This window comes from Rissa tridactyla, chromosome 9, assembly GCF_028500815.1.
Source record: "Rissa tridactyla isolate bRisTri1 chromosome 9, bRisTri1.patW.cur.20221130, whole genome shotgun sequence".
NCBI lineage: Eukaryota > Metazoa > Chordata > Aves > Charadriiformes > Laridae > Rissa > Rissa tridactyla.
In genome coordinates, this window is record NC_071474.1 from 17,687,398 (window position 1) to 17,712,157 (window position 24,760).

General features: G+C 36.8%; 1 protein-coding gene across 2 annotated transcripts in view; it reads left to right on the top strand.

Moving 5' to 3' along the window:
* ENTREP2 (endosomal transmembrane epsin interactor 2) overlaps positions 1 to 24,760 on the top strand; it is a 148,500-nt gene that overhangs the window by 48,251 nt on the left and 75,489 nt on the right. For both annotated transcript variants that reach the window (XM_054215179.1, XM_054215178.1), the window contains exon 2: positions 12,116 to 12,172. In XM_054215179.1, coding sequence (XP_054071154.1) covers positions 12,116 to 12,172 — 57 coding nt within the window. The remainder of the gene's footprint in view (positions 1 to 12,115; positions 12,173 to 24,760) is intronic.

Genomic DNA, 24,760 nt, shown 5'->3' on the forward strand with positions numbered 1-24,760 from the left:
TGAAAATGAGGATGAAATAAAACTGCAGGTGGGAGTCGGTATAGAGAGTTCTATAGAGTTGAAAAGGAAGCTGCTAAATAGAGGAGGAGCTAGGCAGCTTACAGTCTTAAGAGTATTTTGAGGTAAAACCAAATTGAAAGAAGATTTAGGTTTTGATCTTGAGCTAATCAATGGGAGATGAGAGTAATTTTATTGCGTTTTCTAAAACTACTCTAGAAAGCAAGGGTTATATACAGCCTTTCTCAATTGTGTATGACTAGTGTCAGCCTTAAAATGGTGTAAAACATTTTGTTGTCATAAGAATGCATGACAACATGTAATAGGATTGAGAAACATTTGAGTTTTGTTCATAATCCGTATCTGTAGTTACTAGATTCCATAACCCCATGAAGATGTAAAACGTATCAAGTTGAGTTTGAAGCAGGTGTCCACATGTTTTACAGAAAAAAAGGTAATGTAACAATTGACACGAGTGAGAAAGATCTCAACAGTGAAGCCAAGGGTGTAGGGTTTTAAGTACTCTCTTCAGGTGGCAGTTGAGAGACGTTAAGCAGGATAGCAAGGTGAGAGCTGGAGACTTACTGCCTGCACTGTTGTAAATAATGAGCATCAGGCTCTGAGACAGTTGGTTTGATGTGTTCTGTGAGCTTCGAATTTATCCTTAGAAAATGTAACCATTTATAACAGAAGCCATAGTGACTAAAAGGGAATGTATTACTTTAGGTCTCCAGGTAGAGTTACTGCAGTGTAGCTCCAGAGGGACAGAAATGAAATTATTGTATCAATTTTTTTGACGTGGGACAGAGTTCTTCTGAAGGTCAGAGATGATTGGTGGTTTGTACTAGCCATTCAGCTAGTAAAACGCAAGGAAGTTGGTAATATTAAAAAAAGAAAAAAAAATTTTACCCAGCTTCAGGGAGAGTATATGCATTTGTATCTTTCAATCCTATTAAGTTGCAGTTGATTCTCTATTATCTTGTTAGGGAAGAAGCTGTAAGTATCACTTAAACTTGATGATTTTGGGTCAGTCTTTGGAATGAGTCTTGCTAGTGTTCTTGCTGCCTGCCATTTAAAGCTTTTCTTGCCTTGCCATGTTCGTTTCACAGCTTAACATTGAGTTGCATGTTAGTTGAGTTTCTGATATTCTTACTGTTAATATGTAATTTTTTAAAGTATTATTTATACTAATTATTTTTCTAAGAACAGAAATTTGAAGTAAATCCAAACAAGGGAAACACTGTAGTCTTCACATATACTCATTCTGCTAATTAGTACTAATAAATTACCTTGGATATACTTTCTTGAATAGTGACTGTTGGGATCTGTTGAGGAAAAATAACTTTAAAAATTACCAGGTGGACACATGATGTCAGAGACACGAAATTCATCTTTAGAACCATTGGATTGTCAGCGTGTTTGGAAGGAATCTGTCCGTCCTGATACTAAACCTGTTCTTATACAAACTCATTTGTCCTTTGTCTCTTAAGTACTGTTTTGGACATGGTGACTAGTGGTCTGTCGTGGTTATAGGTGCCTGGGAAGGGTGTTTTAGGAAAGCTGATAAATGCGGTTGTGTAGATGGCTTTCACCAAGAGTGTGACAAAAGTTGGCAGGCTAAGGATGGAGAGAGTGTAGGTCTGTTATGACCATTTAATATTTGCTCTGTCCCTTTCTAGCCTCAGTCTGTGCATCCTTAACTTCTTCTTTTAACTGATAGCATGGCCCTGAGGCGAATCACTAATCATGCTCATTAGAGTATGAGGTTTATTACTTTTTGATTAACCTTTTTCCATGTGCCCTTGCGGCAGTGCAGTTAGGAATATAGCTCCAAATGATCTGTGGAACTGGAGGCCTGGAGCTTACTGTGTATTGGTGACATGCAGAAACACTGCGTTTTATCTGCATTTGGAAGGTCGTCTGAGTTTGAGGCAAAGAAAATACTGTTATTTTTGGTGTTTAGATCACTTTAGAATGCACCTCAGCTTTCATCCCTTGAGAAATTGTGTCAGTAATTGAAAGAGCCATCGTCTCATTTCACTTATCTAAAGCAATCTTAGTCTTCATAAGTATAATTATTGGAAGAGCCCGGCAGCAAAAATCTGATTAGTGATTTCCTAACGCTACTGGAATACAACATTTCTAGAATAATACTGTGTACTGTGTCAATGATACAAGTCAAGATTGGTGTGAAAACAGATTAGGAAATGTCTAAAGAAACTTATCACAATATTTTTCTTTGTCACAGCAACATGATGGATATCATTATTTTTTTTGTAACTGAAACATAAAATGAACATTCTGGAAGTGAAGTCCTCATAGCTGGGTAATATCTTTGCCTTGGTAATGGAAAAATCATGGAATCTTTTGTTACTGCAGTTACAATAAAGTTTTCGCATTCTCAGCCCTTGAAGAAATTTGATAATGAAATTGCAAAGAATTTAAAATATACCTGTATTTTTGGAAAGGAAATTCAGTATACTTTTAGGCTTGGAGGTTTTTTCCCCTCATAGAAATTGCCTTTGTAATCTATCGTATGGACTGGGCATAAAGACCAAGAAAATAAATATTCAGATGAGAAAACATTAACACTTGAGTGTACAATACCTGTATACAGATCTATCATATTGGACAAACTGCTTCTAATTTCACTGATTTCTTTGGTTCACTGCGTTTTAATTAAGCTTTTGACTGCTGCCTCAGTAAAACCTTCCTGCTTCAAAAGATCAATATGCTATCCAGACTGGAGCTGAGCTATTGCAGAGATGTTGAATAGCAGATATGGGCAGCGAATTTCTTCAGTCAATTATTTTTAAAAATAATTACTTGTTTTAGCTTTCATTTTGAATACTGTGAAACATTCAGCTGTTGATTATGCAGTAGCATTGCCGGTGGTGTTACTCAAAAGTAGTAGTGTTCTTTTAATTCATTCCTAGGTTGTTCCAGAGGAAGGAGGTTGCTCAGGTTCTATGGGAGGCCTCATTTTAATTTTAGAGAATTGTCCAAAACAGAAATTGACACAAAAGCTTCTTACGTGATCTCTTAGAGTATCTTGATAGATCTTAGTCTAAGTTAAACCATTTCACCTATGAAACAGCATGTGTTGAGCTAGGTCTTCAGTCATCTGTTTATTTCAAGTTTATTCATAAATGGTCTAATACATTTGAAAGCATGGAGGATTCGTTGCCAACTGCTTAGTTTCCTTTCTGTTTAAATACACTTATGCTAATGTCTGTGTGCCTTATTAATACTCATGGATTACATTATGGGATGTATAAAATAATGTAATAGTGTGTTCTGTGAATGTGTTTAATAAAGACCAGATTAGAATTAAGACCGTATTGTGAGGCACTGACGTATCAGCTCTGTACTTAATATCTTATCTAAATCCTGGTCCATTGCTTTTAATGGAGTTTGCATATTGTAGTGAAGTTGAGCATAACAGATCTGAACCACTTGGGAGAGTAACAAATACAGAACATATGATTTTTGTTCATAATTGGAAAATATATTATTCTGATGTGCAGGTCCTCCAACAGACCTTTTTTTCTCTGTATGTCAAAGGAAGAAATATCTTTTGGATTAATCCTTTTTTTACAAAAATATTTAGAGTGTATACTGTAATTTTGTAATAATTGTTGGTCACTTCCCTAAACAAACTACAGTTGTGAAACAGATTTCTGGTGGGTATGGAGCATATTTCATAGGAAAACAAAGACAAAATGAAAAAAAACTCACCCTAGAGCTTAAAATGAGATCAAAGTACTGTGTTGTTAATACATTCTGCTAGCAGTGTCAATGTATAGGTAATTTTACTGTCCTGTTCTTGTGGGGGCACCAAGGGATTTTGTTTCTCTGCTCCTGTTTCCATGGCAATTAGAATTAGATTAGTTTTAGGTTCACAGTGGGTAAATGAGAGAGACTAAGCTATGATGCAGTGTTTGTTAGCCTGGAACATACTGAGTCTTTTTAGAAAATAACTCAAAACTGTGCCTAAGTTGTTGCTTTTTTGGTTGCTGTCGACGTGCCTGTATTTTGTTTTTGCAGTATACAGATCTTTTACTTGTGGTTAGGCAGTCTTGGTGGTACTTGTGTTCATTGTGTTCATAGCAAGGTAGTCTTTGAGAGAATGGTCCCTGAATTCTAGTGATAACTGCATGCTGAAGAGTCAGTTTGCATATCTGCAAATAAATAGCTAATTTAACTGTTTTTAAAATTCTTTAGCCTATGACTGATTTTTGCAATATTTTGAATATGGTGGAATGGTATGATTTTTATTAGCACTCACCATTTAGGATGACTTTTTGGAAAGACCATTCCAAAATCATGCCACTGCTCTGTGTTTGCCCCTGCAGTTTTTGTGTGTGAGTCTGTAAGCACATAGAAATATATAAAAATTTATTTTTTTTCATCTGATACTTGCTAATACATTCCCACCACCATCACACCAAGAGATCTTAATTCTCACTACTTTTCCAGGAACTGGAATTGGAATAGAGAGTAATATTACTGGTAGATTATTCCAGTACCTTTTTAGCTAATTCCCATGCTGTAATAGTTCTTTTTCCTACAGCTTGTGTTTCACTTACCAGCATTTGTCACTAATGGATTGCAGATGCTGCAGGGAGCATTATTATAAGAAGATTTTGTACTCTGGTTACTAATGTGTCACACTTCTGTAGTCTCTGAGTATGTGATATTTGTGAGATTACTCCTGCAATATTTAATACTCATATTTGGTTAAATAATTATCTACTTGTTACAAGGGCTACTGTAGATTTCACAGAAGTGTCATCCGTGAAAATATTTCATCCGTTGATTTAGTCTCTCTGTGTGAGGTACACCTAGACCCAAAGATAGTTGGGGATAGTTGCTAAGCCTCTATCCATCATATATGAGAAGTCATGGCAGTCTGGTGAAGCTCCCACTGAATAGAAAAGGGGAAACATAATCCCCATTTTTAAGAATGAAAAAAAGGAAGACCTGGGGAACTACAGGCCAGTCAGTCTCACTTCTGCCCAGCAAGGATCATGGAGCAGATCCTTCTGGAAACTCTGCTAAGGCACATGGAAAATAAGGTGATTGATGACAGCCAACATGGCTTCACTAAGTGCAAATCGTGCCTGACAAATTTGGTGGCCTTTGATGACGGGGTTACAGCACTGGTGGATAAGGGAAGAGCAACTGACTACATGAACTTGTGCGAAGTATTTGACATTGTCCTGCATGACATCCTTGCCTCTAAATTGGAGAGACGAATTTGATGAATTTGATGAAATTTGATGAAATTTGATCCATTTGGTGGATAAGGAGTTGTCTGGATGGCTGCACTCAAAGAGTTGTGGTCAACGGCTCGGTGTCCAGGTGACGAGCAGTGACGAGTGGCATTCCTCAGGGATCAGTACTGGGACCGGTGCTGTTTAACATCTTTGTTGGTGACATGGATGTTGGGATTCAGTGCACCCTCAGCAAATTTGCCAATGACACCAAACTGTGGGGTGCAGTTGACACTCTGGAGGGAAGGGGTGCCATACAGAGGAACCTGGACAGGCTTGAGAGGTGGGCCCATGCGAATCTCATGAAGTTCAACAAGGCCAAGTGCAAGGTCCTGCGTGTGGGTCAGAGCAATCCCAAGCACAACTACAGGCTGGACGGAGAATGGCTTGCGAGCAGTCCTGAGGAGAAGGATTTTGCGGGTGTTGCTTGATGAGTAGCTCAACATGTGCTGGCAGTGCGTGCCTGCAGCCCAGAAAGCCACCATGCCAGCAGCATGGCCAGCAGGTTGAGGGAGGGGATTCTGCTGCTCTACTCCACTCTGCTGAGACCTTACCTGCAGTGCTGCATCCAGCCCCCAACATAAGAAGGACATGGAGCTGTTGGAGCGGGTCTGGAGGAGGCCACAAAGACAATGAGAGGGCTGGAGCATCTCTGCTGTGAGGACAGGCTGAGAGAGTTGGAGTGGTTCGGTCTGGAGAAGAGAAGGCTCTGGGAACACCTTATAGCCCCTTGTGACGGGGAGCTGGGAATTAATTCCTTGTTTCGCTTTGCTTGTGCATGCGGCTTTTGCTCTGCTTATTAAACTGTTCTTATCTCAACCCACAAGTTTTTTCACTTTTACTCTTCTGATTCTCTCCTCCATCCCACCGGGGGGGAGGGGAGCGAGCGAGCGAGCATCTGTGCCAGTGTTTAGTTGCTGACTGGGGTTAAACCACAGCAGCAAGGCTTCTCATTTTTCCAGAGCAAATAAATAGGAAATAGAAAAATTCTAGCATGCATTAGAAAATCGTTAGAAAAGAACGATATAGAAACTCACACCAACATACAATGTTTTTTGTTTACTCTGCTTTGAGTACAGCAGATTAAATATAGTATCAAAATGTAAACATAGCCTTGGACTCACTGAAGAGTTATGGTACTGACAATTGATCTCCTCAGTGTCTTGGGAGAAAAAAAGAAAAGGAAATCTGAGTTCCAGAAAGCTGCAAGCCCTGAAATTGTGAAAAGGAGTGATTTAAAGTTTCTTAACTGCATCAACTCCTGTTATTAAGAATAATTAAATGTGACTGACGGCTATATACGTTTTTCCTCATTTGTAAAAGTATTCCTTTCTTTGACACCTGTTTTGTTATCATTCTATTATTCTTATTCTGTCTTACTCTTCTGCATACCAACTTGACAAATCTGCTGTTACAAAATATCAAAAAAGCCTTTCTTAAAAAAGCATGACAAGTAATATTTTTGCAGCCTTTTTTAATCTTTAAAATTGAAGATTATTTTTTTTGTAATTGTGCCAATTTAATGTTCTCCTTAATACCAGACTCTTTACAGCAGCACATCGAGGGACAAAAGGCAATGGGTGTAAATTGAAAAAGAGTTTCAGACTGGGTCTGGGGTGGTGGTGGGAAATTCTCCGTGGGGACAATGAATGGTGTTGGTAGGTCCTGGAGTACGTGTGCAGGTAGGCTGTTTGGTTTCTAGGTTATCTAAATACATCCACAACATGGATTTTTGAAAGCATATGCATACACATCTGTAAACACGTAAATTTAGGTCTTATGGCCATATAAATTTTGCTATCTATGATCCTAAGTATATTGGTAATCCTAGTCATACAATGTATAATTGAAATTTCTCTCCTGTTTTTATTTAGTGTCACCAAAGTTCTTGCATATAGTCATGTTAATTTTTCATACCATGCTTCTCAAAATAGTCTTATGGCCTTTCTTTTAAAAAGATTCATTAAATCTGCTTACAAAATTATGTATGGATATTTATATTGTTAGAAACATAATTAGATTGCCCCAGACTTTTTATTTCTGCCCAGTGCAATACCACACACAATTTTGGCTCAATGTTTTAAAAAATTATACTGATTGTTTATAAAGAAACCTTTTTTTTTTTTATGAGTACTTTGAATTGAAATCACACCAAAAATACTATGTTGCTGGATTGTATGGGATACCTGAAGTCCAAAGGAAACCATGGTCAAATGCTATGCAGTGTGGTATATGGTATCTCATATGCATTCTGGTATGTTTTCATTGGAACAAAATGTGGATACATAGGATGTGCTATACTTTGGATTCTGTTTATTCAGATAATATAGGAACCTAAGGATAACCACTGTTTGCATTATTTTAGTAAGTTAGAAGGCGGCTAAGAAGGACTTTCTGCAATTAATGGGAACAAGTGGTATGCTTATTTTAATGATAACTGAATCCATTGACTGGAGAATTTGTCTTGTGTTTACAAGTTGAAAAAGCGAGGAACCCTTAAATTTGCAGAAAAGGAGTGGATGGCTTGACATACGGTGTATCAGCCTGAACACGAAAGTAGCAATAAGAACAGACAATAAAAATTGGATTTTCCTGTAACTCATATGCTGTATATTAGACTAAAAAGCATTGCAACATCTCGAGTTGTACTGAGAGAAAAAAAAGAGATAATTTGTTCTATTAAACAAATTAATACTTAGAAGCACAGAATGGTTTGGGTTGGAAGGGACCTTAAAGATTATGTAATTCCAGCCCCCTGCCATGGGCAGGGACACCTCCCACTAGAGCAGGTTGCTCAAAGCCTCATCTAGTCTTGAAGACTTCCAGGGATGGGGCATCCACAACTTGTCTGGGCAACCTGTGACTGTATTTGTGCTTGGGATTGCTCCGACCCAGCTGTAGTGCCTTGCACTTGGCCTTGTTGAATTTCATGAAGTTACTTAAACGTCAGTAATTTTACATTTCTATAAATGTCTTTACCTCAATAGTGTTTCACTATATTCAGTGTAGTTTTAATTAAATTCATATTTATATAAATATACATTTTATGTAGTTCAGGAAAGAAGTTTAAAGAAAGCGTACTTGAGAAGGTATTATGTACAATAACCATTTTGGAGCAGAGGACTTCAAAAGCAGATGGTTTAAGATATATCGAGAGACTGCAACATCTGATCTGTCCCATATTCAAAATCAGAACCCAGTAGATTTCTGGAGACTTACCTGAGTGTGGAGGGTTGGAAATGCTGGAAAAGACACCATCAAGGGATTTTTAAAAAAATCTGTCGTTTGCAGTCCCTGTACTGGAAAGTAATTTTACCTTCTGTTTTTGTCCTGCCTCAGTATGTGCCTATTAAAATGATTGCATCTTTTTCATGCATGAGCACAGCTTGCATTAACGATAATGGAGTTTTCATATGCACATTGAAAGGTGTTCATACCTAATGTTACTGCATTTCTAATGCTGCAGAAGTCAACACTGATGTATTATCTTTATTTTTTGCTCTGTGAATCACCATTATTATTATAGTCAGCAGGTACATACATCTGTAGGAATTCTCCTTGAGGAAGCTGGCAAATCAGCATTTTTGGAACACATTTTTAGTAGCTTTAATTTATTTTAGTAACTGATTTATTTTGATTATTACGTGATGGGGTTCACTGCAATTCAGCAGATAGGAGTTAGGTCCAAGATATTAGATAAATGTGCCATGCAGGCTCTGAAATCTAACTATGTTGCCAAAGTTAAGTAGGCAAATCATTAAAATCATCAAACCCCAATTTACTTTTTATTTAAGAGAGAAAAAATGTGTGCCCAGTGTACAAACAATGTAGTGATTTTTGAAAAATGTTAGAAGATTGCAGGGTTGAGCCCTAGGTATTTAGGAAATGATGGTGTTTTAATTACTGGTGTAAAAATAGCTTGCTTATCTTGTGCTTATATTTCTTGATCCTTAATCTTGTGAAACCAAGTATGTGTTTTACTTACTGCTTCCACTGAAGTAAGCGTTGGATATTCTTAGTGATCATTGTAAGGTCTTTTGGGCCTTTTAAGTTACATACTACATTTCAGATAATTCCTGCTTTTGTATATAAATCAAGTGTGGTTCTATTTACTTTATTCAGTATTGGCATTGCAATTATAAGAAGTAAAAACTGAAGAGAAAAATTAATAAGGGTAGTTTGTTTGGTTTTTTTTTATTTTTAAATTCCTGGTCTTCTGCAAGACCAAGAGAAACCTTTAAATTTCTATTTTGATAGAGTCATGTGGTGTATTCTAACAAAAGTTGATATGTGATGTTCTCTGTGTGCTTTTTTCCTAATTATGTAGTTGTGTGTACAGTGGTCTAAAGAGCTGAAGGCACTTGGCATTGGAAATAACTACAGCTCAAAGCAAAATAAGCTTTTGAGTAACCACAGTGATACTGGTGACTGATGAGGTTTGGAAAATTACATTACAGCATTGTTGAGGTGAACTCTTACAATGACAATATTGAAGACACAGGTGGAACACAGAGTTTCAGTGTCTATCCTCAGTGCATATTGAGAGTTTATCAACTGGCCTAACTGTGCTTGACCTTTTGCGTGGTGAGCCAGGAGGGGGAGTGCCACCAAGCTCTTCTTTTCCAAACAAAACCACATGTACCTCTTTTATCTTGCAAGGCCTCTGTAAAGGTCAAACACAGTTATAGTTCAACTGAACAAAAAGGATTGTCTCCTTTCCTTCATCTTCAGGGATACACAGTGCTACAGACATGTTAGACAGGAGTGGAAGAGGTTTAGCAGGGAGGTAAATAAAAGTAAATGAAAATAAGGATTTGCTACTCGTAGGTAGCGCACTAGAATAGCTTGACTCTGAACATATGACTTAGTAACTGAGAAATACTGTCTTATGTATGAGTATTTTATGTGTCAATGCATAGTGTGTTTTGGAAGGCAATTTCTTATATTTCCTAAAGGGTTTTTTTTAATAACTTCACAATTTCAGCCATCCCATTTATTAAATTGAGAGCATGTTGCTGTCTAGCCTGCAGTCAAACCTGCTAACCCTGTCATTTTACCTTCATGAGTGCAGTTTCATATTACAGGACTATCAGCCCAAAGACAGTTATCATACAGCAATAATAAGCTAATGCAGCTGTGTGAGCAAATTTAATTAACTGCAAAAATGGAATTCTCAGCTTTTCCCTGGTTTGGCCAACATCCAGAAGTATGTAGCTTTTATGCTGTAGGAAATGCTGTAGAATACAAACTATGCATGTTTGCATGTCGGGATTATCTGCGTAGTCTTTGGTATCCATAAGCTGATTTTGGTTCACTCTCTACAGTGCATTTATGCCTTCTCATCTGTTGCATTTGTACTTGGCTTAAAAACTAACATTGAGGTTTTACCGTGAAACATCATCTGAGGTTTTTTAATGGCATAGCTGATAAAGTATCAAAAGGTGCATTTTCCAATATGCTGTCTTCCTGAATAATATTTTCAACAGCTGCAGTAGCTGTGGATATCATCAGGTTGTGAAGTGTGTTTGAAACATGCCGACAGTATGAATGCCCACAGACCAGATGTAGTGAAAGCTTCAACTGGGCACTCTGCAACCCAGCTTCTCTGTATAACCAACAACTCTTTCTCCCATGTTCACACCAGGCTTCGGTAGACAGACTGTTTCCACACTGGTTCCCAGTACAGTGTACCTTGGTTCTGTAGTGGCTAGATACAGATGCATTTTTAATTATTATTGTCTACTATTATTATACCTAAAAGATTGTTAGTAGAGTATGACATAGTGGGAGTGGTGACTTTCTGGCATTTGAATGTCAACCAGCCTTGAATATAATTTCATGGAAAAGGGTATTCATGGGCTTCTGGGCTTCCACCCTTTTTAATATCAAAGGTCTGTAGAAAGCAATAATGACATCAGAGCTTATTCTAAGCAATTGCAAGAGGTTTTCATAATGATTGTATTAGTCTGGCTAAGTATCTGAGTTACTGTTAGACAAATTCTTTACACACACTGAGGTTAAAAAATGACACTGCAGACTCATAAAATAAAATACGTCATACGTTTTTTTAGTTTACTATTTTTTTTAATTAAATGTTGTAATGAAAAGGTTCCTCCCCACCTTTTTTTTTCCCACCCAAGTCAATATCTCTCACCCTATTGCTCCAATTTCTCTCTCTATTTTTAACTGTATGTAAAGCTTGTGGTGTCTCAACTGTAACTTCATGTTATTTTAAAGTACCTAAAATAAACGTAGGTGTACCAAGGTCTGAATTCCACTGGCTTTTTGCTTATAGTGGAGGGGGCAATGTATCTGGTTAAATATAGGTTTTAAATGAATGTATGTGGGCTTTTTAAAACATAAGATTAAGTAGTGTGGTTGTTTGGGTGTCTGGGTGGAAGAAAAAAAAACCCTTTTGCTAATGTAACCGGATACCCTGGCTGATTTAGTGATTGTCCTATCTTTACTCCCCTTTTTGTGAGCTAATTTTTGACGATGCTAAGAGACCACAAGAAAAATCTACCCTAAACATGTATTCTCCTGTAGTGCTGGTGACATTTGGGACTTGGAGAGATCTTTGAAGACCTATTGTGGACTGATCAGAACTAATTGGACCTGCCAGCTGGATTGAAATTTGTTTTAAAAACAGCTTAGTCTTACTTCTGTTTATTCTTTTTATCGAGAATAAAATGAAAACATTACCTTTTTAGCAGTTGGCTTTCAGCACTCTGGAAATGCACATCATGACTGTGTACTAAGCTTCATCTTAATACTTATTATTTTTTTAATGACACTGGTGTAAACCCCGTGTCTCTTTGCTGACTCTTCTGTCTTTATTGCAGGTGCTGTTGTCAGGATTGATTGGTGTTGTTTCATGGAAGAGGCCCCTTTCACTTGTGGTGAGTGGCAGTGTGGCTTTAATCATGTTGTACAGACTTTAGATAAGTGACGAAAGGATTCTGTAGAAGTAACTCGCAGTGGTTTTGTCTTTATGTAGAAGCCTTATAGCCTCTGGGGGTGATTTTTCCAGTGCTGTTATGTATCCTAATATTTATAAATGCTTAGTACAAAAATTTTGGGACTTTGAGGTTGTATTAAGTAAATAATATAGGTGACAATAATATTTTTCTTTAATCTGTACTTAAGTGCTGGAGAGCTGTAGTATTCATTATGTGTACAAGAATGCAGGTATCTCCTGCCCCATCTTTGCCATTGTTACAGTTCAGTTGCTCTTTTCTAAAGTGATAGCATATGGCTTAGTAATTTAAATGTGAGAACTAATGAATCATAAACATTTGATAAGTGTGTATGTTTAAAGAAGGGCAACAATCATACCGTAGTTGATGGTGTGAAATTAAAAATGGCTGAAAATAGTGAGCATGGTTGCCTAGTAGATATGCTTAATACTGCAGTATTGGATTAATAGATATTCATGAAATATGTTATAATTTTCAGTAATTTGTTTATTAATATATTAAAAAAATTAATACCACAGTTAAAGTGCTTAGTCTGCCACTATTGTTCTAGACAAAAAGGCTGTTGATCTGCATTTACCTTCGCATGTAACTTAATTTGCCTAACATTGAACTGCAGAGAAATCTTTTTAACCAATTATCTGGATGGCAAAAAAGCATATTCCAAATCAGTGACTGTTGTTCATCTGCAAAACAATTTTCAGCTACATTATGTATTCTGTTGTGAGATTCGTGTAGTTAACCAATAATTAAAAGTAATTCATGCTTTGCATATGCATGCCAATAGAGTTTCAGTTAGCCTATTAACAAAAAGCAATATTAGATTCAAATCAGTCTTACTAAAAAGGTGAGATGACTGTGTCAATAAGGAAGCACGTAAACGTTGCCTTTGAAAAAGTGTGCATATGTAACATCATAAGATAGGTAACATTTGTAACTCATCTAGCATTTGTAACATAGGTAATACTAAAGATAGTCCCAAGAAAAAAAGAATATAATGGAAAGTATGGAATAGAAAGACCTATATTAATGAGAAGAAGCCTATTTAGATCTTCAGGTGTATCTTTCAGTATTAAGAACTAAAGCAGTAGTGTTACAGCTTCTGATATATATATTTTTTTTTTCTTTCCCTTACCATAATTCACTTTTCATTTTTATTAAAGAAAGGACAGATTGAGTTTGTATTGATTTACTGATTGGTGTTTTTACCAACAGATGAACTCTATATGATGTAGAAAGCTGCCTGATGGCAAAGCAAATGTGCCCAAAATGAGGTCAAAGTGAGACAAATTAGTGAAACTAACAAGTGCCTGCAAGAAAGGTAGCAGGCAGGTTTCTGTACAAAAATACAAAAAAAAAAAAAAAAAAGACAAATTTGTACTCGCCATTGATGAGCGGGAGAGCTTTCACATTAGAACATATCAAAAGACTGATACGCCATGAATGGGTAGTCCATTAAGTGTGAAAATATTCAGAATTTCTCGGGCTTTTCCATTTAATTTTTTAAAAACAAACAATGAATGCGTATATGAGAATACATGGACAGGATGGGAGTGGTCATTTGGTTGCCCCAGTATTTCTCTGGTTATCTCTCGCTGGGCAGGATTAGAAAGTGGAGGAGCAAACTATTTTTTTTTTTTTCTTTTTCCCTAGTGTTACTAAAAAGGAGCATAGCCCAAAGTGCTGTTTTCTCCATTAGTCCATCAGTAATGTAGTTCATGTTGAGATTTTGCAGATTTGCAGTGTTGTTTAGAGTAAGAATGTGTATATCTGGGTGAAGATTAGACTGCATTTCTGCTCAGTGTTATGACGAATAGCTGGTATACCCGTTTTTATTCCAATATATTTTATTCTACCTTATGGGCTTTGTTAATAATAGTTCTCTACCTGGTACCTGGGAATGCTCCCTCTTTGAGTAAAACTAAATAAAATTTTAATAGTATGACTGTATTACCTATTAGAAATACTTCAAAAGGAAAAGTTCTCTTGACGACGAAAGAATCGTGAAACTATATATTTGGTACCCAAATCTTATTTCATTTTCATTTGTGTTACACTTTACTGCTCACATATTACAAACCTTTAAACTAATTCCTCTGAATTGAGTGCTTGTACAACTCTGAAATCTAACGAAAACCGAGACTTTTCAGAGTACTTTCTTCATAAGCAACTCTAATTGCTGCTTACGTCATTGGAATAAACAATATTCATGCATCAGAAATGTTATTGAGGCCTATTGAGACTTGGCTTCTTTGGTTCCTGAACGCTTGCATATTGTAAATTCAGCCAGGCTTTCGGATATCAATTCATTCGGTGAAATGTGAATAGGCGGTGAAACGTGAATAGGCAGTCGTGGTTCATATCATTCAAGGAAATAAATATAAAAGGAAAGAAATAGTAAATGGTAGCATTCTTACTCTCAGAACAGCTCACCTTCCTAAAATTTGCTCTAGGAAATTATTTATTCCTAAGAGTAAGCTTAGTGTTCATGAGGTAGATCCTAGTTGGTTTTGTTCTTTATTTCTGTATTGGCGCTTGGTGGTGGTATAATAATCGGGTGGGGGAATTAGGGAAGAGGGATGAGGTTTTTGCCTCTGTGTGTGATTAAGCTGTGCAATAGCCAGTGCTAATAGTTTTGCAGTGGCTACATAATGTCTGCTTTTCCTTGGTGAATTGTAAATACCTTTTAGCAGTTGGAACCCATGTGTGCAGGATGACTATTTGTTCTGATTAAGCAATTAATACTGTATAAGTTCACAACCTCATAGCACAAAGTACCATCAACATGCTAATGAGTCAAGTTTCTTGGGATCTGCTTACACAATACATATGCAAAATACATAGAGTCAATAATTACCTTTTAACGTAATTTATAGCAGTATAAGCAATTGTATAATCGATTACAATATACATGTCTCTCTCTTGTTGCAATGTGTTACAAAATCTGTCATTGCAAAGAGCAATAACAAAAAGAAAGATAGCTTTATCATTTGAAGCCATGAATAAAGTTTTATAAAATTAGACCATACACCATCTGTGACATTCTGAAAACTGGTGAAACCCTGGTAATATTTTAATGTGCCAGTTTCCTGCTTGTTTTGGATTTGTGACTAAAACAGGGTTGGTAACACACCAGGCTTTTGGCTATTGCTGAGCAGTACTTGCACAGCGTAAAAGCTTTCTCTTTTTCCCACTCTGCATCACTTTCTTTGGGTTTTTTCCTTCCTCTTTCCTTTGCTTAAACTATTTTCGTCTTGACCCACAAGTTTTTTCACTTTTTGCTCTTGTGATTCTCGTCCCGTCCTGTTGCAAGGGGGGGGTGAGCGAGTGGCTGTGTGGTGCTTAGCTGCCAGCCGTGGTCAGCCCCTCATTCTACTGATTCTGTTTTGTGCATCGCTGTATTCATACAATTTTTTTCACAGATGCAGTGTCTCTTCTTTGCAAAGTTGTTATTTTCTGTAGGCAAAAAGAGGAAGTCGAAGAAGCAATAAACACAAATAGTACTTAGGCGACCATGGACTTCTGACTGTATCTTACCAGAAATGTGTTACGGAGTGTTGGTATGGAAACGAGTGGGTGGCTGGATGGTCTAACATGTTGGAACCGAAGCCAAAACTTAGAATAGTTGTGTATTTCCAGGACAGTAGCATGAGTGGTGTTTTGCATTATACATTTAGTAGAAGATTCACAAATGTGTATGCACTAAGGAAATTTTACTGTGATGTTAGTATGCAGAAATTTAATTACACGTAGAAGCTCTCATGCTAAAGTGTCTTTGCATAGCTTAATTATCTGAAGGGTGCACCAGATTGTGTTAGTTCATCTGAATTTTATTGCTCACCGCCTAGCCATTGGTTGTTTATGTTGCCAAAATACTTTATATATACAAGGAATCAGTGTCTGTTACCAAACCAGCATTTACATTTACCAGAGGAGACACCTGGGCAAAGGAGACCTTTAAATTGTTTATACATTAATTTTGAAGAGTATTTTCCATATATTTTAGATGTTTCCTCATTAAGCTTTCCGTATTTTTAATTACAAAATCTCAGAGAAGTTGTAGTGCTTTGGGGAAATCTTTCAAGGTTCCCACTGCTTAAGGTTAAAATGCTGTGTTAAAATAGGAATTTGTTTCCTCGTGGTTTATGGAAGTGTCTGAAAATTGGGGGAGAGCTTGTGTAGCTCTCCCCAAAGGTAATTCCTAAGGTTGATTTACCTTGTACAAAACTTTAAACTGTGCAGTGAGATTATTTTTCTTTTACAGTCTATGGTAATTGCAAATCTGTTTGTGCTAAGGAGATTAATTCAGCCTCTGAACTGAGTAGAAAGCTTCCCTGTTGCCATCTGGCATTTGGGTGATCCCAGAAAAATATTTTTTACAAGCTTTTACAATAAACCGATATATTTAATACTTTTTTCAAGGAACAGACGTATATTTTTTAACGTCCGTGAATGTCAATGAACACAACACAATACTTATTAATAAGTGATCTTGATTACTCAGAATAGCTATTTAAAAGCGTTTCCCACGAAATCTGCATTCCAGATGCAGTTCCATGCATCAGTGAACATGCAAATCTGTGCATATACCTTTAATAAACAGCCTAGGTATAAAGGCTCAAAAATCTGGACTGTACATTTGTTTTTCAGGATGTTTTCTGATTTCTTTTTTTTTGGCTTAAATAAAAGGGGACACTGTTTTCAGTGCATTATCCCTTCAAATGAATCATTACTTCCTGGTTTTTTTCCTTTTTTTTTTTTGTTTTTTTTTTTTTTTGTTTTAAAATTAGCAGATAGGATTTGCATCATTTAAGAAAAATAAAAGAGGGGTCATCCTAAATAGCAGCAGTTCAACCTGCACAAGGATGAACTGCTGTGCAAGGTCTCAGACTGCATCTGTGGTAAGAATCAGTCAAATGCTGAACTGAATTTGTTAGAAAATATTAGTCTTGGGCCAGCTTGGTAGTTTGTTGCAAAATGAGTGATTTTCTTTCTAGAAGTCCTGTGAAAAACTTGAACTATTTGAATATCAGGCTTAAATCGGGTGTGGTTTTTTTCACTAAAAATCATTAGAAAAAAGATCTATACCTAGAAATTCTAATCATTTTAAATAAATACATCCACATATACACTTGCCCCACAAGATGTGTGGAGATGTAAAACTGCTCCAAATGTTTCCTCATTGATTATCTCCTGTCACTAGATATCATTGCTGAGTATAGCAGACACAACCAAATTAGAGTAAACAGATGATACATAAAATGTATAGAAATAACGTATACGTAAGTTACCTGTGTTCATCTCAGTGATGTGAGGTGTTGATATGTTCCTGGCCATACTACTTAACCTGCGGTCCTAAAGTAGCTAACGTTATGAGACATGTATTTTTAAACTCTCGTAAGAGAAATTACAGCTTGCTTTCAGAAGAAATCTGATTGAAATTTTTGAATTTAAAGAAAACAAACCAGTCTTCCCGCTTCCCCTCCCCCAAGCAGAGATGTGGGTTTGGCAGTTCAAATAAATAGATAATATATGGAGTGGAGAGGCAATGGTAGCATAAATGGGTCAAGACTGTAAGAGAAAAACAAGTAAAAAAAAAATGCACACCCTGGGAGAATGGCAGAGTCTAAAGACATCCATCACCTTGTATGTCATTGTGGGCTTTGATACTTGTGTGATGTTGAGATGAGATGCAGAATATCACTCTGCTTTAACATATCCCTTGATCACTCTGCAGTTTCCTTTCAGCATGTGTAGTCTTTGAATTCGTTGATCAAGATGTTCATTAGGAACCCTGCTATTAAGCAAACAGTCTTCTTTGAGGCTGAAGCATTAGTTTAAAGGCTAACAAAACACTGGGTAAAAACAAACTACATCTTACATATCAGAGTTTTGCAAAGTTTCTGATAAACTGGATATGGTTGACTGCTGAGTATTTCTGGCTTTCAAAAAGAAACTTGGAAAGCTGTAATTGTTTGTACTTGCAAACTTTTCCAATAAAAAGCTGTAAATTTTGCTCAGAGATGGTGTGGACTGGAGTGTGAACCCAGGCTTTGAAATTGAGAGCAGAGTGTTTTTCTATGACCTCTTTTCTAGGAGCATGGAAGGAAACTACTCAAAATCGAGGGGAAGAGAGAAAGGTGGAGGACAAGGACAGGAAGAAGGAATTAAAATGTGAGTCTGGCAACATGAGGGAGACTGAGATCAAAAACTGTTGAGAAGAACAGGACTAGATGAGCAGAGAGGACTGCTAGTGAACCAAAAGCGCGTCAATAAGAAATCACACAATGGAATCTCTGATTTCACAGTGTATTTTTTAAATATAGTGCCATAAGTACCATAACTAATTAATCCTGACTTATAATAGATTTGTGTCTTAGGTTTGAATGACTTCAGTGAAGAAAGCGTGAGCTGTAAATCATCTTTTCCTATGGTTGGGACATAGTTAAGTTTTCTTTGTCTATTCCCTTCCTTTTCTCCCATTCCGTGAGGGCTAGTTGTTTAAAGCACGAACATGGCTATACTGCTCTGATAACCAAACTAGATCAGCTGTCTCTACGTACTACTGCAGTGGTACTGTAGTTATACCACATATCTGTGAGACAGTATCTAAAAAGGAGGTTAATATATTTATTGATAAGCATATGCCAGGTTACATAATTTTTAAAAAAGATTTAAAATATATTTTTGTTTCTGTCAAAGCTGCTTCTGTTTTTTAGTTACTCCTAGCAGATTCTCAGAGTAGTTAAACCTCAATGTTTTGGGGTTGGGTTTGGTTGGGGTTTTTTTTGCAGTAAATTCTCCATCCTTATTTAACAAACCAATTTCCCACCAAATCGGGCTAGTATCAGATATCAGATTTTGGGGCCTTTTCAATCAGCTAGTAATTGTCATTCATTCCTTCCTGCTCCTTCTGTACTCACTTCCAAGGATGTACATACGTCTCCTACCCTGGGTCTAGTTATTTTGCCAGTGGTCTGTAGGAGACTTCGTGAGAGAAATACAAGTACTTGCCACTTCTCTGGCTACATTCCAACACTCAATGTGAAATGCGTGGCAGAAGCTGTGAATCCCTTGCGTCCTCTCACGTTGAATTTGGGTTGGTAAGGGTTCAGGTGCTCCAAGGAGGGCATTTTTAATTTACTGAATGCTGTTCTTGGGCCGGAGACTTCAGTGAAAAGAGGAGCTGAAGAGCAATAGGAGTGAATAGAAGGAACTGCAGCTGAACAGGTCTGCTTTAGGCATCTTTAGCTGCATCCTGATGGAGCGTTCCCACAAAAGTTGGTTGTAGATCTTTCAAATTTCTTTCTTTCCTTAGCTTCTGGCGGCAGTTAAAGTTTCAGTATTAGCAGGACAACCACGATGTTTACTCTTTCCTTTTCATTAGGGTATTTTTATGCTGTATGTGTAAATTTTCATTTCCAAATACTTAAAGAAATAAGCAACTATATGAGGAACAAATGGGAATTTCTTAGGGTTTTGTTACATAAGTTACATTGATGAATAACATAACTAGGTAAAAAATATAAATACTTTATATAGCTATGCTATATTTAGTGAGTAGTTTTGGATGTACTTGTGCTGGGTTTTGTGTTTTGTTTTTCTGTGAAGATTCAAGTGATCAGATTTTACTGGAGCACTTCTCAGAAAGTAGATTTTATTAGAACGTACCTGACAGCAGAGGAAGTGAGGAAAAAAATGGAGGATGACCCAGTAAAGCTGTGAACTGGGAGAGAAAGAAACACCCCTTGAGATGAAAACAGAGGAAATGAATCAAAGAAATCTTTATAAAGGGGGAGAAAAGGCGTCACAGATTGAAGCATCTATTTAGAATGAATGTTCTATGGCCTCTTCTACAGCTTAACACTTCTTACAGCTTTTTCTTGCCTGGGTATGTCTGTCTGCATCTCTCTGTTACCCTTTCTACAAAGGCTTCCTGTTCTTGGGCCCAGCTACCACCAGCTGGCACCCAGGTCAGAATCTAGACTCCTCTGTTGAGCATCATTCTGCTAATTGATTATCCCCAGTGGCAAAATCTTAAAAGACCACAAGCAGCTTTTCCTGAAGAGCCTACAAAGCCTGCTGGGGCTTAACACTTGCCCCTTCCTAAACAAGCACGTCTTAATTATTCTTAAACAGACCCTTCTACTCCCCATCTGCTCGCACTGCGTCGTGTTGCCATGGCAGCAATTAATGCTAGCACAGTACCATGCGATAGGAAACTGTCACAGTTCCAGTGTCACTGCTGCTGCTTATAATGAAGAGTATGGTATGGATGCTACATTCGCTTCTCTTCAATCCATCAGTAATCCCCCAGTTCTCACACGCTTTCTAAATATATCTGCTAATGGTTCTTCCATCTCATTTGCTCCTTCTTTTAGAAATGCAGGCTGCATCCCATCTGGTCCTGGAGTTTTTGGCAGCCTTTGCACAGTCTAATTTCTTCAGCTCTTTCTTGTTGTTAGTCTGGTTTCCCTCAGCATTTCTTCTTCCTCCTTGGAAAATTAATCTTGGTTTCTGACATCTGCCTCACTTCCCTTGTAACCACTGAGGAAAATAAATTATTTTTGTTTTAGGGATGTCTCTTTCAGTAAAATACTTTGTTCATTCTTTAGAAGTCTGCAGCCATCTCTATTGTTCACTTTTTGTTTATATGCCATAAATGTCACATTATTTACCTTTGCTTCCATAAGTAACTTTCCTTTCAGATTTGAGTAGTTTTTTCATGTTACGGATATTTAAGCCCCTTTCCTGCTTTTAATTTTATCATGTTTAGCTTCTGACCATAAAGCCATAAGGAATGAAAGAATTAATTACCCTTAAACCCCGAGAGTTGCTTATCACTTTATGTTTTAGGCACAACCATGTCTAAATGCATTTTACAAGATTAATAAGAAATCTTTGTTTAACCATATCAGCACAAGAAAATTTGGGGCATTTCAAAGACTAGATACAAGTATAGAAATGTTAAAAGACTAAAAGATGAGTCACTCATTTTACAAAATTATACCTTCATAAAAAGGAATAAATCTAATTGTTAATGTGTATTTTGTAAAACATTTTGAGATGTGCAGCAAGAGCACATTGTTCACTTTCTTGAGTGGTATTTGATGAAAGTGCAGGCAGACATGTCAACTGGAGGAAACTGCTGAGGGAAAGCAAGCTCCTAATTCTCAAAGTAGAGTGAACATTAAATGTAAGATACTGTAAAATTATTATTACTCTTGGTATTATGGCAAGTACAACCCTGTACTTGCATTTTTTGCATATGAATGATAGTGACTAAAAAAGGATTTTACCACAAGAACAAACCTATTCACACCATAGAAAAAAGGAGTTTGTGACAGTTAGGAAATGTGAAATGTTTGAGGGACTCAGAAGGAGAAAAGGTATGTTTTGTTTGGTTGGCTTGTTTATTTTTTTTTAAATGAGTAAAATTAATAATTTGATGCTGAATATTCAAAAAGGAAGTTGTTTCAATTTCAGCAGTTTCATTAACAGCTGTAGAGGTTTCTAAAAACTCATTGTACTTTATCAGAAATTGTGTGGAGATGATGGAGAGATAAATGGTATTTTTAGTTTTCAGATTACAGAAATGAAATATCATTGCTTTGGGCCCTGGTAGTTGATGTAGTCTCAAAGATTTTGGAAGCACTGAAGGGTTTCCAAAGTCAAAAGAAGCCTGATATGAGCTTTGAGAGTGAAGGAGTCAATATATTCTAAAATTGTAAATACGTATATTGAACAAAAGGGGTGCAAAACCAACTTCTAATTTTTCACATTTCTACTATTTTGGCATTTCTGCCTGGTAAAGTACCAATATGAAAGTGATTACATGCTATTTCAGTATCTGTGATTCATTTCCTACTGAATTCCTACAGCTACTAGATTCAGACTTCTACTGAACTCAATTGATCCCTGTTTATTTACAGTGTCATCAGCCATAATCATTGCAGAAGATTTTAAACCGATGACTTAAAATGACTTAGCAGATTTACCTGGATCCCAGATTGAGAAAACTTAGTTTATGGTTCAACATTTTAGTTGCAATATTTAGTTGCTCGGTGTTGCAAAATCTTTGGGTAGAAAAGCTTTACAAATTTGTAATAACACAAACAGAAATAGACCAGACTCAGTTGGATGCTATGCTTTCTATTTCTACACCATAAAATAATATGGCTTTAGAGGTGAAACTATATATTTTGTCTCTAGATACGTAGTTAAACACTGTTCAGAACAGAAAAAAAAAATTTCTTTGTTTTGTCATATTTCATGTTCTATTAGGATTTTCATTCAAAAGCATCTGTTCAGTCTCTTCATTGTAATACTGTTTCATATTAGTAAAGGAAAAGACTGATATCTATAAATAATATAGCTGTATCTATTCAAAAGTAGAAGTGCAAAAACATTTATCCCATTTAAATATGCTATCTAATGTAGTGTTAGATAGAACGACTAAGTGATTGGTTTTCTACCATATAGTAGATTTTACGTAGCCATGAGCAGCAGCAACACTAACTTATCCATATTTATGTTTTAAGAGGCTTAATTCTAAATTGTATATATCTATTTTGTGCTCAGGAAAGGATGCAGTACATCCTAACATCCTAAGAAACATAGTTAAACAACAATTTTTAATTTAGTTTCTCCTAAAGGGGTTTGTTTTCAAATGTTTTATGGTTACATATAAATTTTCTACTAAATACATGACTTTCATTAACCAGAAGTAAAGAATCATATCTTTGGGAGGGATAAACTAAACAGCTCTGCAAACTCTATCAAAGAAACAAAAAAACAGCCACTGCACCAAAAAAAGTCCTCATCTTCTGAACTGGCCAGACTTCAAGCTTGCCATAGCCGTACTCTTCAGGGGAGTGCTGTACGTGGTCAAGTAGAGCCACCTCCAAAAAGGGGCGGGGGGGGAGAAGGATGCCTTTTCAGTTCAAACACTGAAGAGTGTCTTCTTGGAGTATTCCAGATCCTTGAACTTCTTGTGTGTGTGTGGCAGCCAAACACAAATCGGGTGCTGCCTCTGAGATGCCGCAGTAGTGGCTTTATTCCAGAGAGGCCCCCGAAGATACTAAATCCTTTAATTCTGTTCCCAGTATGGCAGGGGAATGGACATGGGCAGTGCAGGCAAAAGGTTAGAAGCAGTCTCTTAGCTTTTTTTAACCTGTGATTTTAGAGGCGTTCTCTCTTTGCTGATTTCCACACCGTTACATTGATTTCCCTAGCATTACAGTATTGCAGGCTGATTAAGAGAAAAAGCAATTGAGTCTTTTGATGTATTTTGATCTCTCTTCAGCTGCTATGTTTGGTCATCAGCCTAGCTTGTTTATTAAGACATCATGTTTGGTCTTGTTGAAGAACAATGTAATTAAAAAGTCAATTTGTTGTCATATTTTTATTTCCAGTTGAGTTGAGGATGGTTTTAGGACATCTCATTTCTTTTAACTTGGCATTTTTAATGAAAATTCAGCCCATCAGAATGATTCAGTGGCTTTATTGTACTTCAGGAGACCTGCAGTTTAGGGTAGTACAAGTGCCAACAGCATATACATGTTTTTGACTGTACTTGTAAATACAGAGGTAAATGTATTGGGAAGTTACCGATCCTTCTTTCTGTCTCTGTTATGTGCCATGTGATTTCCCAAAAGAGCTTTATTGTAATATCCACTACTAAAATTTTAAAAGGTATAAAAAGCTATGCTGTATCTGCTTGCTTTACATTTATATTATAATCTGTATAGTCATATTAGCATTTCATGTATGTAGAGGTTTGCTTTTTAATATAAATAAGTGACAACTATCGGGAATCAGTAGGAAAACGTTTGTGCTTTCTGACGTAGTACTAGTAAAGTTGGAAATAGAGGATAGTGTATGTTAGTCTGCTGTATGTCTAAGAACCGCAGCAGAGAATCAATATTTGCATTTGATTGGAAAAGCAAAAGATTTATGTCTTGTTAACAGAGCTTTATTTGCAATAGGAAAACATATAGTGTTTTTTTCCTGTACTTTTTCAGACAATAGAGAAAAGAGCAAAAACCTGACTACTTTTTGCATATGTAAGAGTGGATACAACACTAAAAAGGACCTCTATAGAATGGCTCGAGACATTGTATACTTACTCTGATACTGAAGTAGCAAAAGAGTTAGAGATACAGAATATGGGCAGTCTGCCTGTGCTCCCCCCTTACCCTGATAAACTGTCACTTGTTTCTGGAGAGGATGAAGGAGCAGGAAGTTGCTGATGTGCAGAGCTAGAGAGAGGTGTGTGTAGGTTCACGCAAGGCAGGTACACAGACCCGTCTGCAGTGCAGTGGGAGGGGAGGGAGGAGTGAACTCTTGTTAACAGGGCATTTATTTTAGACAAGAAATCTATTTTAGATGAAATGAATTGTGTTTGAAATAATTTTATTTAAAAATAGAAGAAACATTTGCATGAACTAATGTAAAGTATTTTGGGGGGGTGATGGAATTAAGAACGGATACCTCGTTCTTTGTGCAATCAAA